The 17,019-nt window shown below is 38.1% G+C and overlaps 1 protein-coding gene across 1 annotated transcript in view; it reads left to right on the top strand.

Moving 5' to 3' along the window:
* The window catches only part of NDC80 (NDC80 kinetochore complex component), a 50,583-nt gene that overhangs the window by 15,412 nt on the left and 18,152 nt on the right, over positions 1–17,019 (top strand). The window contains exons 8-12 of the mRNA XM_006891421.1: positions 110–216; positions 872–1,016; positions 6,814–7,019; positions 11,945–12,097; positions 15,354–15,443. Of these exons, the coding sequence (XP_006891483.1) occupies positions 110–216; positions 872–1,016; positions 6,814–7,019; positions 11,945–12,097; positions 15,354–15,443 (701 nt within the window). The remainder of the gene's footprint in view (positions 1–109; positions 217–871; positions 1,017–6,813; positions 7,020–11,944; positions 12,098–15,353; positions 15,444–17,019) is intronic.

Genomic DNA, 17,019 nt, shown 5'->3' on the forward strand with positions numbered 1-17,019 from the left:
AGGTAGAATATAAGGAAATGAGAGCATAAGCTATGGTGAAACCCTGGGGAAGAGTGTTGTAGGCACATTTGAGATCTTACAATAAAGTGTTTTTCTTTTTTTCCTCCAGAGGATATATTTAATGTAGATGCTTCAAAGTTGGAATTATTAGCAGCAAAAAACAAAGCACTGACTGAGCAGATAGCAAGATTGGAAAAAGACAGAGAAAAAGAACCGGTTAGTAAACATATTGTCTTCAACAGATGTATATACATATAAGATCACTTACATTTTCAGATTTCCTCCAAGAATAATAAGGTTTTTCTTCCCCACTTTTTAATTCTTAAAGTTTAAATTTTTTTACATAGGACAGAACTCCCAATGAACCCATGTTTTGTAATTGTAGAGCTTTTTGTTTTTTTCCCTTGTGGTTTATCAGTCTTAGTTTAATGGTGCTCAGAATATGATGAAACATTCTTACCTCTTTGCATAAGACCAAAAGAATCTTTTATACAAGGTCTCTATGTTATATACCTTCAGGGAATACTGTTCACAGGAGATCTTGAGCTATGTAGTTAGTGAAAAAATAATAATAATAAATTAGTTTCTGTAATACATGGTGTCCTGAGAGCTTTCTAAAAGCTAAATAACAGTTTTCATTTCTGTGGTGTGTCACTGAAGCAATCCGACTGTTCTGTAAAATATCAGATTCAAAATGTTTGTGCTTTTCTACTCTGACCTTTGATTTTAGTCCCTTTGATTCTTTTGACTCATTCTAAAAGTGTGAAGAAAATTTTAATTTACTTTTCTCCAAGATGAATCTAATGCTTAACTTTCAAATAAAATAAGGAATGATTCTTGATAAGACCAATTTCATATTTTGTCTTAAAAGAGTCGTCTAGAGTCATTGAGAAAACTCAAAGCTTCTTTACAAGTGGATGTTCAAAAATACCAGGCATACATGAGCAATCTGGAGTCTCATTCAGCCATCCTTGACCAAAAATTGAAGAGTCTTGATGAAGATATTGCTAGACTAGGTAAGGATACACGTAATGCTAAAAGTTCTCTCAGACTGGAAAATGATGCATGTGGGAACTGTCACATATAGAGATAGCTCTGTCATCTATATCATCTTTCCTTCAGGATCTTTTGTGCTGTCCTAGAAAACTATGGTTTATGTATCAAAGTACCACCAATGTAATTCTTTAAAACAACGTAAATGTACTCACTCATTTCTGGAAGCTTTTGTTGTTATGTGCTTTTGAGACAAACATGCCTCATAGCGACTTTATGAACAACAAAATCCTTTACCATCTTCATCATCTTCGTCATGCTTAAGTCCATTGTTGAAGTCACTGTGTCAGTCCATCTAGTTGAGGGTCCATGGTGTATTCAATGCTCTTCAGCAGCACCACAATTCAAAGACAGCAATTCTTCTGTCTTCTTCATTCGTTGTCCAACTTTCAGATGTGTGTCATCTTTATTATTGTCCAGCTTTCAGGTGCATATAAAGCAATTGAAATAACCATGGACTGGATCAGGTATATCATAATCTTTAAATGACTACATCAGTACATTAGCAAGGAACTACCAGAAATCCAAGCCATATTCAGAAGAGATTCTGACAGATGCCGTTGGTAATGTTCAATGCTCTTGGCTAAAAGTAGAGAATACCAGAAAGATGTTTACCTATGTCTTACTATGCCATGGTATTCATCTGTGTGGATAACAACTTATGGATAACATTAGAAAGATTGAGAAACCCAGAACATGTAATCACTCCCATGGGTAAACTGTATAGTCTGAGGCCATTCATACCTACAGGATGTTACTGTGTGCTCCAAATCAGGAATGATGTACATCAGAGTTGTAGCCTTTCCCCATACTTACTCAGCCTGTACATTTAGCTAATAATCTGAGAAGGTGGTTATATATGAAGTGTCAGATTTGGACAAAACCAGCATGAGATAGGTACATTGCATAGCCTTGCTTCTGAAAAATGGAAAGCACTTAAAACATTGAGAAATAAAGATCCAAAAAGATAGCCTTCAGTATGTATTGGACCTCAACGTTAAACAAAATTCTATACAATTGGACCAACAAACAACATTATTTACAGTGAATTCAATATAACTCTTCCAGCCATAGCCTTCCACTTTGTGATTCTAGCCTATCTGTCTGTGCTTAAGACCTCGTTCTGGAGTAAGATATTTTGCCATGTTCATTAGGATGAGATGCATCTTGAAAGCCCCACCCTATTAGACCATATGGCTAAGGTCAATGCCCTTAGTTCTCTGGGAGGTGTGGTTTATAGCGCTGAGATCTGATAGAGGGCAGCCTCCTGAGAGATTGTCCTTGTTGCCCTGGACACTGCAAGTAACCTGATGCAGCCTACAGGCACCTAGCCCATCAGTCACCAACCTCTGCGGCCATGCACATCACCTACACCATCTACAACTGCAGCCACCAACTGCATCTACAGCCATTCCTCAGTGTGGTGTTTTGTTTTTACTTTCTGTCAAAGTTCATAGGGGCTTGCTTGCACTGCTAAGCCAAAGGCAGTGCTTCTCTCCCAATTTGAAACCACCAGCAACCCCACAGGAGAAAGATAGGCAATCCCCCATACAATTTACAGCCACCGAAAACCCACCGAAGGGCCCATTATGAGTCCATCTCAACTTGACAGCAGTGAGTTGAGTTTGTAAGACCTTACAGTGAACTCAGAGACATAAAGGGATAGGGCTGACAAAAGGAGAAGTAATTTATATCAGAGACGAAGGATTTCATTTCACATGAACACCCACAGAAGGAACAGTCAAGAAATCAAATGGTTGTGGCATTCCACTGTGGTAAAGCAACTGTCACAAACAAACTCCTCTTTCTTAGTAAGAAAGAAGTTGACATGTATGTGACAGAACGTCCATGAGGATGCTTCACTTCAAACCAACCAATGTGTTTACACTACAGTGACAAATGGGCTGTTTTAAAAGAATATTTTCTTCCTTTTTAAGAACCTGCACTAGTTGCCAAGTCATCAGTCTTAATAGACGTGAAGCCGTGGGATGATGAAACTGACATGGCAAAACTGGAAGAGTGTGTCCACAGTATTCAGGCAGATGGCTTGGTCTGGGGCTCTTCCAAGCTACTACCTGTGGGATATGGTATTAAGAAGCTTCAGATACAGTGTGTAGTTGAAGATGATAAAGTTGGCCCAGATATGCTGGAAAAACAAATAATTGCTCTTGAAGACTATGTGCAGTCCATGGACGTGGCTGCTTTCAACAAAATTACAGTCCTGCTTCCAACAATAAAAACTTAAAAAAGAAAAACGGTGTATTGTTTTGGGGAAATTTGTGAAAAGACCTTTAAATTTTAAAAGCGGAGATGTCATTTTGAAAACAATGGTGATCTCTCCCTAAGCTATGATGTTTTCAGTCACCTAAGTGTGTGAAAATTGGATGAAGAGGAAAAACGATCAAAAAAGAACTTGAGTCTTTGAATTAGAATGTTGGTGCAAGAACAAATGAAGGTAAAGACCGTAAATGAGGTAAATTGACATAGCAACTGTAACATTGGGCACAGCAGAGATTGTGAGGATGTCACAGGATGAGGCAGGGTTTTGTACATAGGGATTTGGTGCTTGACAGCAGCTACAGCAATTCAATCCATGATGGAAAGTTTACCCTAATTTTTTTTATTACTACAAGGATTACAATACAATTAAGTCAGTACTTGCTAATACTACTATTTTATCTTCCTACTGATACTTAGCCCAGAGTGTTAACTTATTTCCTACTTGGTCTTATGAAGATTTTTAAAATAGTTCCACCTTTCTATGAAAATGGCGCCAAAAGCGAAGAAGAATCCCCTGCCCCTCCCAAAATTGAAGCCAAAGCAAGGGCTTAAAAGCCAAAAAGGCAGCCCTAAAGGGCATCCACAGCCACAAAAAAAAAAGAAGATCCGCACGTCACCCACCTTCTGGTGGCCTGAGACACTGAGACTCCAAAGGCCTCCAGAAGAGCACACCTAGGAGAAACAGGCTTGACCACTATGCCATCTTCAAGTTTCCCCTGACCACTGAGTCAGCCATGAAGAAGATAGACAATAACAGCACACGTGTGTTCATTGTGGATGTCAAGGCTAACAAGCACCAAATCAAACAAGCTATAAAGAAGCTCTGTGACATTGATGTGGCTAAGGTCAACACCCTAATTAAGCCTGATGGAGAGAAGAAGGCCTATGTGGGACTTGCTCCTGAGTGATGCTTTGGATATTGCCAAAAAAATGGGGATCTAAACTGAGTCCAGCTGGCAAATTCTACATACAAATTTCTCTCACCATTGAAAAATACTTCCTCAGTAAAACTAGAGTGTTTTGCTTTGAGGCATTCGATAGCTACCAACCTGAAGTGTTTTCATTCCATATGTGTTTTTCCCTTTTGTGATTATTTAAAGCCATTATGTACGAGAAAACAAACAGATTCATCCTAGAGAGGGCTAAACCAGGCTACTCCTTGGAGGCAAAGATTCTAGGGCTTCGTCTGACATACTTTGGACATATTGCAAGGAGAGACAGGTCTTTGGAGAGGGACATCATTCTGGGTAGAGAGACAGCACAGGAGGGGAAGACCCTCTATGAGGTGGATTGATTCAGTGACTGGGGTAATCAGGATGGGTGTGTCAGAGGCAATGCGATTGGCACAGGATAGAGCAGGGTTTAGGGCTGTTGTACATAGGGTTGCTATGAGTCGCAAGGGACTCGACGGCACATAACAACATGTTCAAGAATGAAGGATACCTATGTATACTCTGTCAATGCTATCTACTTAATGCAGATTCCTGTAATAAATACAAAAATTACTTAAGCCAACTATTCATTTTCTATGAGCTCTAACTTTGAGGTTCTCAACTATTCTTGCAAAAGTAGTTAGACCTGAGCCAAGAGATAAATTTCTTTAGAATGATTGTCTTAACCCCTTTGGTCATGAGAATCCTCATCCATTTATGCCAATCTGCTCTAAAAATACTGTCATCTACCTAAACCATGAGTCATGGAAGATTGTGAAACACTGCTCTGTATAACCACATATATTTTAATTTTGGTCATTATTCCCCTTTACAAATATTTGGCTAATGTTTCATATGAACTAAAACTGACTGCCAAGGAGGAAGGAACAACATATGGCTGAGCCTCTGTTGGTTCCCAAGACTGTAACATTACACAAGTGGAGATCTCTGGTCTTTCTCTCATGGAGCCACAGGTGGATTCGAACTGCCGGCGAGGTTCAGCCTTTGGGTTAGTGAAGCTCCTGTTGGCTGGGTCACAAGCCCTCTGTTGTAACAGTATGTCAATACTTTTGTTTTTCTTGGCTTAAACAATAAATTGTAAGACATTTTTGCTTCCTTTACAAGATTCCTAAGTACTTGTACTTTTCAGTGCCATCTTGTTTACAACAGTGTCCTCATTTTGCAAAATGCCACAAAAAAAGTTAAGAGATCCTTCATAACCCAGAGAGGCAGCCTAAGCCCTGCAGACAGGAAATGTGGAGTTTTGGTTTGGGGGTTTGGTTTTTTTCCCCCTGAACAGCATTACATACCAAAAGAACTACTTTTCAGCAGAATCATCATTGTTTGGTTATCCCATATTTTTCTTGGTATAATCAAATACTTCATGACAATTGTTATGTAGACAAAGCAAAAGCCTAACTACAATAGTTATTTTCTATCTCATGAAACCACCAAAAAGTATCAGTAAAATAATAGTAAACTGTAAATACTTCTTCATTTGTGAAAAAGAAATGTGTGGTTCGTCTGGTTTATTACTGAGAATTGTGTAGGAGTATTACAAGCATTTCAAGTGAAGCATTAAGAGAAGATAAGCAATCCCTCTCAAGTGTTAGGATTCTTAATAGTAATCAATCAATGTGCTTGAGGCCACGGCATTTTTTTCATGTGTTACTTTCTAAAATTCAGAAACATGAAATTCAGGGAAATGAAAGCTTAAGCTTTATGTGTATCTTTCAAGAATATTTCTAACAAAATGAGATCAAACATTTCTTTTATAAAGAAAGAAGTAAGGAGAAGATAGACATGCTTATAACTCAGTAAATTGGCAATGCTGGTGAATGCTAAGAGAGCTCTGGCGCCTTAGGTGTAAGCAGTTGACCTGCGAAACCAAAGGCAGGAAGTTCAAATCCTCTAGCTGCTCTGAGGGAGAAACATGAGCATTCTCCCCTATGTGATTTACATCCTGTGAAACCAGGTTGGAGGGTCAGCTGGGAGTTGATTCTGACTCTATAGGAGTGAGTTGGAGTTGTAAGCTAGTGCTATAGGAAACTGGTGGCATGGTCTCTGGTGGTTTGAATCGCCAAGTGGCTCCAAGGGAAAGAGATTGAGGCAGGCTCCTTCCATGCTGCTTACAGCCTTGGAAACCAAGTGGGCAGTCAACTGTGAGTCACTTCCAACTGTATTTTTGGTGAAACATTCTTTTAGGTCATATAACCCTGATATGTCCACTTACTGTACAGAGGTAACTCGTATTGCTGTGAAGCTAAACACTGTGACACTGATGAGTCAAATGTGAGAATGGTTACCCATGGTAGACAGTGTTTGGTGGAGCTCCCCGATTAAAACAAGCTTGGAAGCAGGAGTGGCATCAACTTCCGTAATGAACCTGGAGAAAGGACAAAAGTTATGCAGGTGTCCAGGTCTTTCGTTCATAGGGTCGCTGTGAGTCGCCTAGGCTCGATGGCACTTAACAACCACAACTATTACATAATGTCATCCATGTCTTTGTAGGAGTTGAAGAAACTTAACAGCTTTTCTCTCATTGCAGAACTAGAATGTGAAACAATAAAACGGGAGAATATGCACCTACAGAATACTGTTGATAACCAGAAATACTCAGTTGCAGACATTGAGAGAATAAATCATGAAAGAAATGAATTGCAGCAAACCATTAATAAATTAACCAGAGACCTGCAGGATGAACAACAGCAGTTGTGGAATGAGGAGCTCAAATACGCCAGAGGCAAAGAGACGGTATGTCAGGCCCTTCCCAATGCAGCAACCCTTGACAGCTGATCTCACTCAAGAGCTTAGTGGGCATAGGGGTAGAATTTTTTAGCACTGACTGAAATACAGTCATTGCTTTGTATAAATTCAGTGACATCCTAATTTCCTGTATTGATAAGCAGCCTATACTTTCTAATAGTAAAGTAGAAAATAAGCCTACAAAGTCTAAACCTTTGAAACAATTTTCAAAATTTTGTACCTTTTACCCTCTAGAACAGGAAGAATCACATCTTCATTACCTATTCAGTACTCATTTCTTTCTTTAATATCTACTAGTCAGTACAAATTGCATCTCAACATAAAAGAGAACAAAAATCCTCACCATTGGGCCAATTGACAGCATTGTAATAGATGAAGAAAAGGTTGAAGTAGTTAATAATTTCATCTTGCTCAGATCCACAGTCAGCATCCTTGTCAGCAGCTGTAAGGAAATCAAAACACAAGTTACATTGAGACAATATGCTGTCCATGACTTTTCCAGAGTGCTAAAGAGCAATGATGTCAGTCTGAAGACTTAAGATGTGCCTAGTACTACCCACTCTTCTCAGTTGCTTGCTGTCTATCTAAGAGCTGGACAGTGACTAAGTTGACAGAAGAAGAATACCTTTGAATTGTGGTGCTGGAGGACAATGTTAGACTTCCAAGAGAACAAATGGCACTGCCCTGGAGAGGATGAAACCAGGTTGCTCCTTGAAGACAAGGATTTTGAAACTTCATCTCACATACTTTGGGAATGATGTCAAGAGGGGCCAGTCCTTGGAGAAGGATATCCTTTTTAGAACAATAAAAAGTCAGCACAAGAGAGGAAGACCCTGGATGAGGTGGATTGACTCAGTGACTGTGGCAAAGGAGTGAGGTGTGTCAGAGACAGGTTGGCACAGGATAGGACAAATTCCGGAGCCAATGTTCATAGGGTCACTATGAGTCGTAATCAACTGGATGGCATAAACAAAAAGAATACTAGATATTTATTTAAAATTTAATATTCTCATCTATAGGGTGTTATACTGCTAACCCAAACGTGCCACCTCCCTGGTGGTTCAAGTCCACTAGTCACTCCTTGGGAGAAAGATGAGCAATCTCTGTCTATGCAGTTGACAGCCTCTGAAAACCTGCTGAAGAGTCTGCTGGGCATGGTTCCAACTCGGTGGCAGTGAGAATGAGTGATCCTGAAAGCAAAACAGCTGCCATCAAGTTGATCACAACTCAGGGTGACCCTCCTTGGGGTTTCCAATGATGTAAATATTTACAGGAGGAGACTGCGCCTCTCCCACCAGCAACTGCCACTGAAGCCTTACAGTTAGTAACCCTGTCCGTAATGTACTACTCACCAGAGCTCCTTAGTATAGGTCACTTAAAAGAATTACTGGTGAAGCAATGGTTAAACATAGCTGCTAATCAAAAGGTTGGCTTTTTGAACCCACCAGCCCCTCCACAGGAGGAAGATGTAGTGCATTGCCTCCTAAATATTTGTAGCCTAGAAAACCCTGTAGGATCGTTCTACTCTATACTATGGAGTTGCATCTATACGAAGACAGTGAGCCAGTTACCATGCTGAACATACAGGAAATAAAGATTAAGAAGACAAAGACTTCCTCAGGAAATTTTCAATCTAATATATATAAGGAGCTCTGGTGGCATCACCCACTGGGAGGTGTGCTGCTCAGCCAAAGGCTGCACATCTCTGTTCTCCCACTCTATCCAGGACAGGCTGCCAGAGGATCTTTGAGAGCGGCCCGGAGTGGTAGACAGGCAAGCACCACCTGCTTCCTCTGGTGTCAGGTTGAGCTTGTTCTGGTCATTTTGTACTTTGGACTAATTCTTTCCTTATATCATTGGTTTTCTTCACTCTTCATTGATAGAGAGGGTGAAACTAAATGATTACACCTTAGGAAGACACTTGCAGGCTTTTACAGTCCCAGTCAATACTTAATAAGTGGTATGTAGAACACTGTCTTTGTGGACTCTCTAAGACTAATTAACCTTGATATTCCTGAGACTGTGGTCTTGAGGTCCTAGAGTCAAAGATGAATTCCTCAGAGAAAGCTTTTCTGGTGACATAATTATGATGGGTTTGAAGGAAGTAATGTGAGTGGGAAATAAAAAATATGGTACTAAAATATTTTAATCAAAACAGTTAATATAACATTCTGATACTTAAATGATTACATTTCATTTGGCTAAATGGAATGCTTTGATTTCTCTATTGACAAAACTAGAGGTGGTTTTTATATTTTCAAAAGTGAAGTTTTAAAATTCTTACCAATACATGATAAGAGGCTATGCTGCAATCAATCCCAAAAGCTTGCAGTTCAAATCCACCAGCTGCTCTATGGGAATACATTGGACAGTCTTCTGCTGTACAGTTTACTGCCTTTGAAAAACTGGAGAGTTAGCTATGAGTTGGTTCCAACTCAGCAGCACAAACACCATCAATATGACCTCTTTAAATATTTGTGAAGTAAATTGAAGAATGGTAGTATTAAAATTATTCTACAAATTTAAATAAGACCTTTCATTTGTATATTTTCCAGTAGCCCTCTAACTACTAAAAAATAATCCATTATTAGCACCACAAAAAGGTAAACAACCCAGTTGAAAAATGGACACAGGATATGAACAGACACTTCACCAGAGAAGACATTCAGATGGCACACAAACACGTGAAGACATCCCTAGCTCTAAGAGAGATGCAAATCAAAACAACGATCTTACCCCTGTAAAATTAGCAGAATTTAACAGAACAGCAAGCAACAAATGCTGGCAACATTGTGGAGAAACTGGAACCCTTATTCACTGTTGATGGGATGTAAAATGGTGCAGCCACTATGCAAGGCAGTATGGCAGATTCTCAAAAAGTTGCAAATAGAAATACCATTTGACTCAGCAATTCCACTACTTGGAATATACCCCAGTGAAACCATAACCACTGCCAAGCAGATACATGCACACCCATGTTTATCAGGTCTTTGTTCACAATAGCAAAAAGTTGGAAACAACCTAAGTGCTTATCAATAAACGAATAGATGGAGAAGCTCTGGTATAGTCACACAATGTAATACTACACTGCATTGAAAAACAAGGAACTCATGTAATACTATTTAAAATGGGTAACCCTGGAGGACATTATGCTGAGTGAAACATCTCAGTCACAAAAGGACAAATACTACATAGTGCCACAGTTGTAAAGTGCAACTGACATCGAGGTTGGGGAGAGATTGAGAAAGATCGGATAAATAAAGTATACTGCATTGAAACAGATGAGGGAGAGAACTGTTTAAAGAGGATATATGATTAGGTATTATTGTCATGACAGAAGTCCAGAACGAAGGCTGCATAGTGGAATGGACTTGGGGGGAGGGATTGTATAACAATGAAAGAATTTTTCTTTTACTTTTAAAAGAGAAGAGAGAACTGGTCGGGGGAAGAGTAGGCACAAAGTGCAACAATGAATGAATGGAAATCCAAAGTCTTGTCAATTTTCATTAAAATTAATAAATAGTTATTAACTGCTGAATATATGTATGGCAGAGTATGAAAATTATTGAACAATATCATTAATGTCACATGCAAGCAAGATTCTGCTGAAGATTATCCAAAATGACTAGAACAGCACATCAACAGAGAACTGCCAGAAGTGCAAACTGGGTTTAGAAGAGGCTGTGGTATTAGGGATATTGTAGCTAATATTAGATAGATCTTGGCTAAAAACAGTGAATACCAAAGTAATGTCTATCTGTGTTTTATTGACTATGCAAAGGCATTTGAGTGTGTGGACCACAACAAACTGTGGCTAACTCTGAGAAGAATGGAATCCCGGAACACTTGATCATGCTTATACTTGAAACCAGAAGATAGTTGTCAGAACAGAGCAAGGAAAAACTGCATGGTTCAAAATTGAGAAGGGTGTACTCCAGGGGTGTGTTCTATCTCCATACCTTTCAACCTATAAGCAGAACAGATTATCCAGAAGGCTGCACTCTGAGGAGAAATGTGGCATCAGGATTGGAGGAAGACTCATCAACAATCGACATTATACAGATGACACAACTCTGCTTGTTGAAACAGAGGAAGACCTGAAGCGCTTGCTGCAGAAGGTCAAGGACTGCAGCTTTCAATATGGATTGAAGCTCAATTATCAAGAAAACAGTTTCTCACCATTGGGTGAATTGCCAGCATCAGGATGGATGGTGAAGAGATTAAGATTGTAAACAGCTTTAGTTTGTTTGGCTCCACAGTCTACACTCTTGGCACCAGCAGCCAGGAAATGAAAAGATGTATTACATTGGGAAAGTCTGCTACCAGAGACTTCTTCATAGTACTAACGAGCAGTGATGTCACTCTGGAGACTAAGGTGCGCCTGATACAGGCCATAGTCTTTGCAATCACTTGCTATGAATCAGAGAACTGGACAATGACCAGGAATGATAGAAGGAGAATTGATGCCTCTGAGACGTGGTATTGAGTATATCCTGGACTGCTAAAAGAATGAACAGGTTCATCCTGAGGGAGGGTTAAACCATGGTGCTCCTTGATGGCAAGGATTCTGAAGCTTCATCTGACATACTTTGGGCGTGTTGCAAGGAGGGACCAGTCTTTGGAGAGGGATGTCATGCTTGGGAGGGTAGAGGGACAGTGCAGGAGAGGAAGACCCTCAATGAGATGGATTGATTCAGTGACTGGGGTGTGTCAGAAACAGTAAGATTGGCACAGGATAGAATAGGGTTTAGGACTGTTTTACTGAGAGTTGCTATGAGTAGCAGGTGACTCGATGGCACATAACACAATCTGTATATTGTTTAATTATATAATGCATGTAAAATTGCAAAATGGCAATTGAAAAGTTTACCTCTTTAACATTTTTTCCTTATTTTCTATTCTGTCCTTAACAGATTGAAGCACAGTTAACAGAATACCACAAATTGGCTAGAAAATTAAAACTTATCCCGAAGGGTGCAGAGAATTCCAGAGGTTATGACTTTGAAATTAAGTTTAATCCTGAAGCTGGTGCCAACTGCCTTGTCAAATATAAGACACAAGTTTATGTAAGTACTTATGACTACTTTAAAAGGTTTTTAGATTATATTATTGATTCATGCAGAAGTAGTTAAAACGCAACATATCCATAACTCAGGATTTATGTAGAAATAAATACAACATTGAAAGTTTTGTCTTGATAGAAATCTTCTCTTGATTTAATCTCATTTTTTAAATTTTAAGACCTTGTTTTTCTCTTTTATCAATCCAACTAGCCAATGAAAAATTACAGCACATCTTATAAAATTCTGTGATACCAGGATTGTAAAGATAAATATGACCGGACCCTTGTTCTCATGTTTCCTCAACTTGCTTTAAGGCTTAACTAAATGCTGTATATGCATGTTTATTAGAAACCATTGTAGGTATGCTAACAAAGTCATTCTTCCCATGGAGCAACACAGACTTGTGGAGTTAATGGTGACACTGGCATGAAACTGTGAAAGATATATAAGGGGACAGTTGACAGTACAGTGTTCCATGCGTAAAGACACTTAATGACATGAAATGTAGTAGAGGCTTAAAGAACACCTCGCAGTCAATGATGTGAAATCTTGATTAATTTTGAAGTATGGCTAAAGTTATAATTTCGAGAAAAACATTTTTAAATTGTTCTATTGAAAACTTATCAACTATTCATAGGCTTTAGTATTTTCAGAACTCCTTAAAAACGTCAATTTTTAAAAACCTCAGTCTTTTAATAAAAGAATGTTGACATAAGTCAGAGACTATTTCTGGTAATAATTTTTTTTTCTTTATTTGTCAAAAGGCTGTGCATATTTTTGCTAGAGAACCATTCATTCATTCAACAACTATTTGAGTGCCTATTGCTCCTTGGAGGCAAGGACGACAAAGCTTTGTCTCATGTACTTTGAACTTGTTGCTAGGGAAAGCTATTCCCTGGAGAGGGATGTCATGCTTGGAAATGTGAGGGGAAGGCTAAGGGAGAGAAAGACCTTCAACCAGGTGAATTGACACAGTGTAGCAATGGGCTCAAGTGTGTGAGAGATTGTGAGGTTGGCACAAGAGAGGACACCTAACAACAATAAGCACTATAAGAGCAGTTGTGTCATTAGGTGCTATTGAATAGAGGAGATTACCTAGCACAGAAAAAAACTATTGCTTAGGGAAGGAGCAAATGTCTGCAATCTCTGGAAATAATCCTCCATCATAATCATGTAGTTGACTGCATGCACAATGGTCTGAAACATTGTGGACCAGAGGGTTTTTCACTGGCTGATTTTCATAAGTAGATCACTAATTAAATAAAATAGAACAATAAAAAATTAGAAATAGCTTCATTATCATACAACCCCTACATGCTACAAATATGTTTGAAAAAAATTAAATCCATTCTTAAATAGGTGAATAGAGCCTGGCCATCTTTAAAAAGAACAGGCCAAAATTAAAACTCATTAAAACCTTTAAAAGACAATGCATAGTGAGATACGGAGTTTACTTCCGAGGCAACCAAAATGTCTTCAACTTAAAGATAATGATTGTATCATGCATACTGTCAAGGTAATAAATGGCATCGAATTGCACATTTTAAAATAGTTTGTTTCATATTAAATACATTTTAACCTAACCATTCCTGTCTATTCATTCTAAAATATGAATTTAATTCTGTTAAAAGTAAAATCAAAAAGGGAGGCAATGAAGTATCATTGAAATTAGTAAAACGGGAAATATGTAAGAAATATCACCAAAGTAGTCTAGGACAAAGGAGGTGGACAGAGCTTAAAAAAAATTTATGTACCTTTTGAAGGAGGGACACTCTCCTCTTGTACCAGTCAGATCTGATTTGGCGATACATACATTAAAAAAAATGATATTTAAAAAATTTTTAGAAAAATTTATGTACCTTTAAAGAAATTTGGTGTTGTTATTAAATACCATTGAGTCAAATAGGATCCATAGTAACTCTGTGAACAACAGATCCCCATACTTCCTGACACATCTATTACAGCAGTCACTGTGTCATTCCACCTGATTGAGGGTCTGTCTTTTTCACAGGGCCCTTCACCTTTCCAAGCACTGCATAATGTAAATGTATACCCCTAAGAACTGGAACATAAAAATACATATGAAACGTTTTTACACTGTTTTTAAAGTAAGATAGTGTGATTTAATAACTTTAATGATAGAGATAAATTCCCAAATTAACTACCAACTTGGGCTAAAAGAGATTCTACATAAAAGTAAACTTGACGTGGTGGTAGTGATCTTAGAGCAGTGGCACAGGACGAGACAGGGCTCCCAACTATGTTCACACTCATGCTGAGTCCTAGTCAGCACAATGACATCAAACAACATATACATGTAACTATTAACTGGTGGTTGAAATTAAAATTTTAATAAGTAAATCTGGAATTTTGCCTGTTTAACAAAAACAGGTTATTAAAGTGTTGTTGTTAGGTGCTGTAGGTCATGGACGACTCATAGTGACTTCATGAACAAAAGCCCTGGATACTTGTATAATTTTCCTGGTTTCTCTAGGTTCATAGTTTCCAGAGGCAAGCTATTTTGGAAGTGGATGCCACTCCTCTTTCCAAGTTTGTTTTAATCACTGAGCTCCACCAAAAACTGTAGCTAATCCTAAATCTTAATAACTTCAACCTTAAATGTGATCGTAACTATCCTAAAACCTTACTTAAGCTTAACCCTAACTGTGTACTTAAAACTCTCACTAAATTTGACATTAAACACTAACCCTAACACTAGAACTGAACCTAAACTTAAACCTAACCCTAACTCAAAACTAAGCCCAAATAAAATGTTAACCTTAAACCTAGTACCTTCTAAACCTAAATCTAACTCAACCGAAATATAAACATTTAAAAAGCTAGGTTTGTGGTTGGTTGGTTTGTTTGCTTGTTTTTAATTTAAGGGAGCTGTGGTGGCTTAGTGGTAAGGACTTATGCTTGGCAACCCAAAGGCACATAGTTTGAATCCACCAGCTGCTCTATTGGAAAAGCGCAACCTCTCCGGTAATTTATTGCCTCTGAAAACCTGCTTTAGGGTCAGCTATGAGTCAGTTCCAACTTGACAGTAAACAGCAACAGCAAAATTTGGAAAAAAGAAAAAAAAAGTTACTCTTTTTGTTGTTGTTGTTGTTGTTGATACTCATTTGTATTAAAAATGTCATGATTTGTCATTTTGCTATTATAATAAAACCACTACTAGCTGCTCCCATCCCATTTGAGGGAGGAATTTTGCAGCTATGGTTCTCATACATAACCCACATTCTTGTGTGTTTTGTAGGTACCACTCAAGGAACTCCTGAACCAAACTGAAGAAGAGATTAATAAAGTTCTACACAAAAAAATGGGCTTAGAAGATACCTTAGAGCAAGTAAGTAATGAGATTAAATCATTCAAAAGAAAAAGCATCATTTTAAAATGTAAAAATTTAATTTGTGGCTTCTTATTGCTAAGGAATGTGGGCTTTTTAATAAAACTATTAAAAAATGAGAGTTCAAATAACCTTCACTTAGAAACACGTAAAGTATTACAAGCACCCTAAATTTCACGGCATTGCTGCAGGGATAGAAAACTAAACTGCACGCTCTGCTTTTTAAATAGAGAGTTACCCCTTATAATTTGAGATCATTTAATGATTCTATTTTTGTACATCTGAGGTGACCATGTTAGAATTTGAGAGCCACTGATGATGGCCTAGTCCAGAGGGAATTGGGCTCTACCACAATGGCCACTTCTTGCTAGTTGTTTGCACCCAGCCACTCAAGCAGAAAGGTGGACAATCTCTTGCTCAAAAACTCACTGGAGGGTCAACTTGATGGAAATGAGAAAGAGAGACCTTAAAATTAACTGTAATAGAATAAGAGGCTTCTTTTCACAAAGTGTTTTGTCCTAGGTCATAAAATCCAGGAAAACTCAAGCCTAAATGCATATAAAAGTTTATTTCCAAAAGGAGTTTTCAGAAAATTCCTGCTTCAGAGCTCTTGAGAAATATCGTTGCCTTTGTCTCAAAAATGAAGTATTATTATACCCAGTATTTCTAGTATTTTGGTTGTAACAAATTCAAAAGATTTTTCTCAAATGTATATGAAGGATAGTTTTATACAATACCAAACAACTAAATGAAAACACTAATTAGCTGTTCACAAACTATTATGTTCTGGTTAACAGAACTTTGATAAATAACAATAGTTATAGGAAGTCTTCAGGCCTTTTGTTCATAGGGTCGCTATGAGTCCTGCTTGACTCTACAGCAATCAACAAAAACAACAACCATGATAAAATGGTTCACAACTTAAGGAATGTTGTCAGTGTCAATGAATTATTCATGTGAAAGTAGCATGGATGCTAAGGTTTTATCTTTATTAACGCTAGCATTTAAATGAATTTGAAAGACAGTATAGAAAATAGTGATGGCAAGCACAAAGCAAGATATTACCCCCCAAAGGGTGACACAGTATCGATGGATTTCCTGAAGCCAGAAAGTCTAATTGAACTTTCTGACACAGAATTTAAAAGAACAATGATTGAATATTTTCAATGGATGAAAGACAAACTTGAAGAATTACAGGATACTACAAGCAAAAACCAGGAGGAGCTAAAAAAAAAAAACAGTCCAGGACAATGCAGAGAAAAGAAACGAGGCATTAGCGCCACTGGAGAAACCAGAAACCATTATCCAAAAAATGAGGTCCAATGTTTCAGATGCTGTCAACATGATGGAGGGACACATGAGCAGAGTTGAAGAGATGGAACAAAGAACCAGTGAAATAGAAGACAAAATTGTCACACTGATTTGCTAGAGCAAAAAGCAGACTCAAAAAGGAAGGAAAAAGAAGAAAACCTAAGAATAATGTGGGACACCATCAAGACAAATAACATGTGCATCATTGGAATCCCAGAAAAGGAAGAAGCAAGTAAAGGCACTGAAAAAGTTGTGGAAGAATTAC

This window comes from Elephantulus edwardii, unplaced genomic scaffold (assembly GCF_000299155.1).
Source record: "Elephantulus edwardii isolate Elephantulus edwardi_28Jun2011 unplaced genomic scaffold, EleEdw1.0 scaffold00097, whole genome shotgun sequence".
NCBI classification, from domain to species: domain Eukaryota; kingdom Metazoa; phylum Chordata; class Mammalia; order Macroscelidea; family Macroscelididae; genus Elephantulus; species Elephantulus edwardii.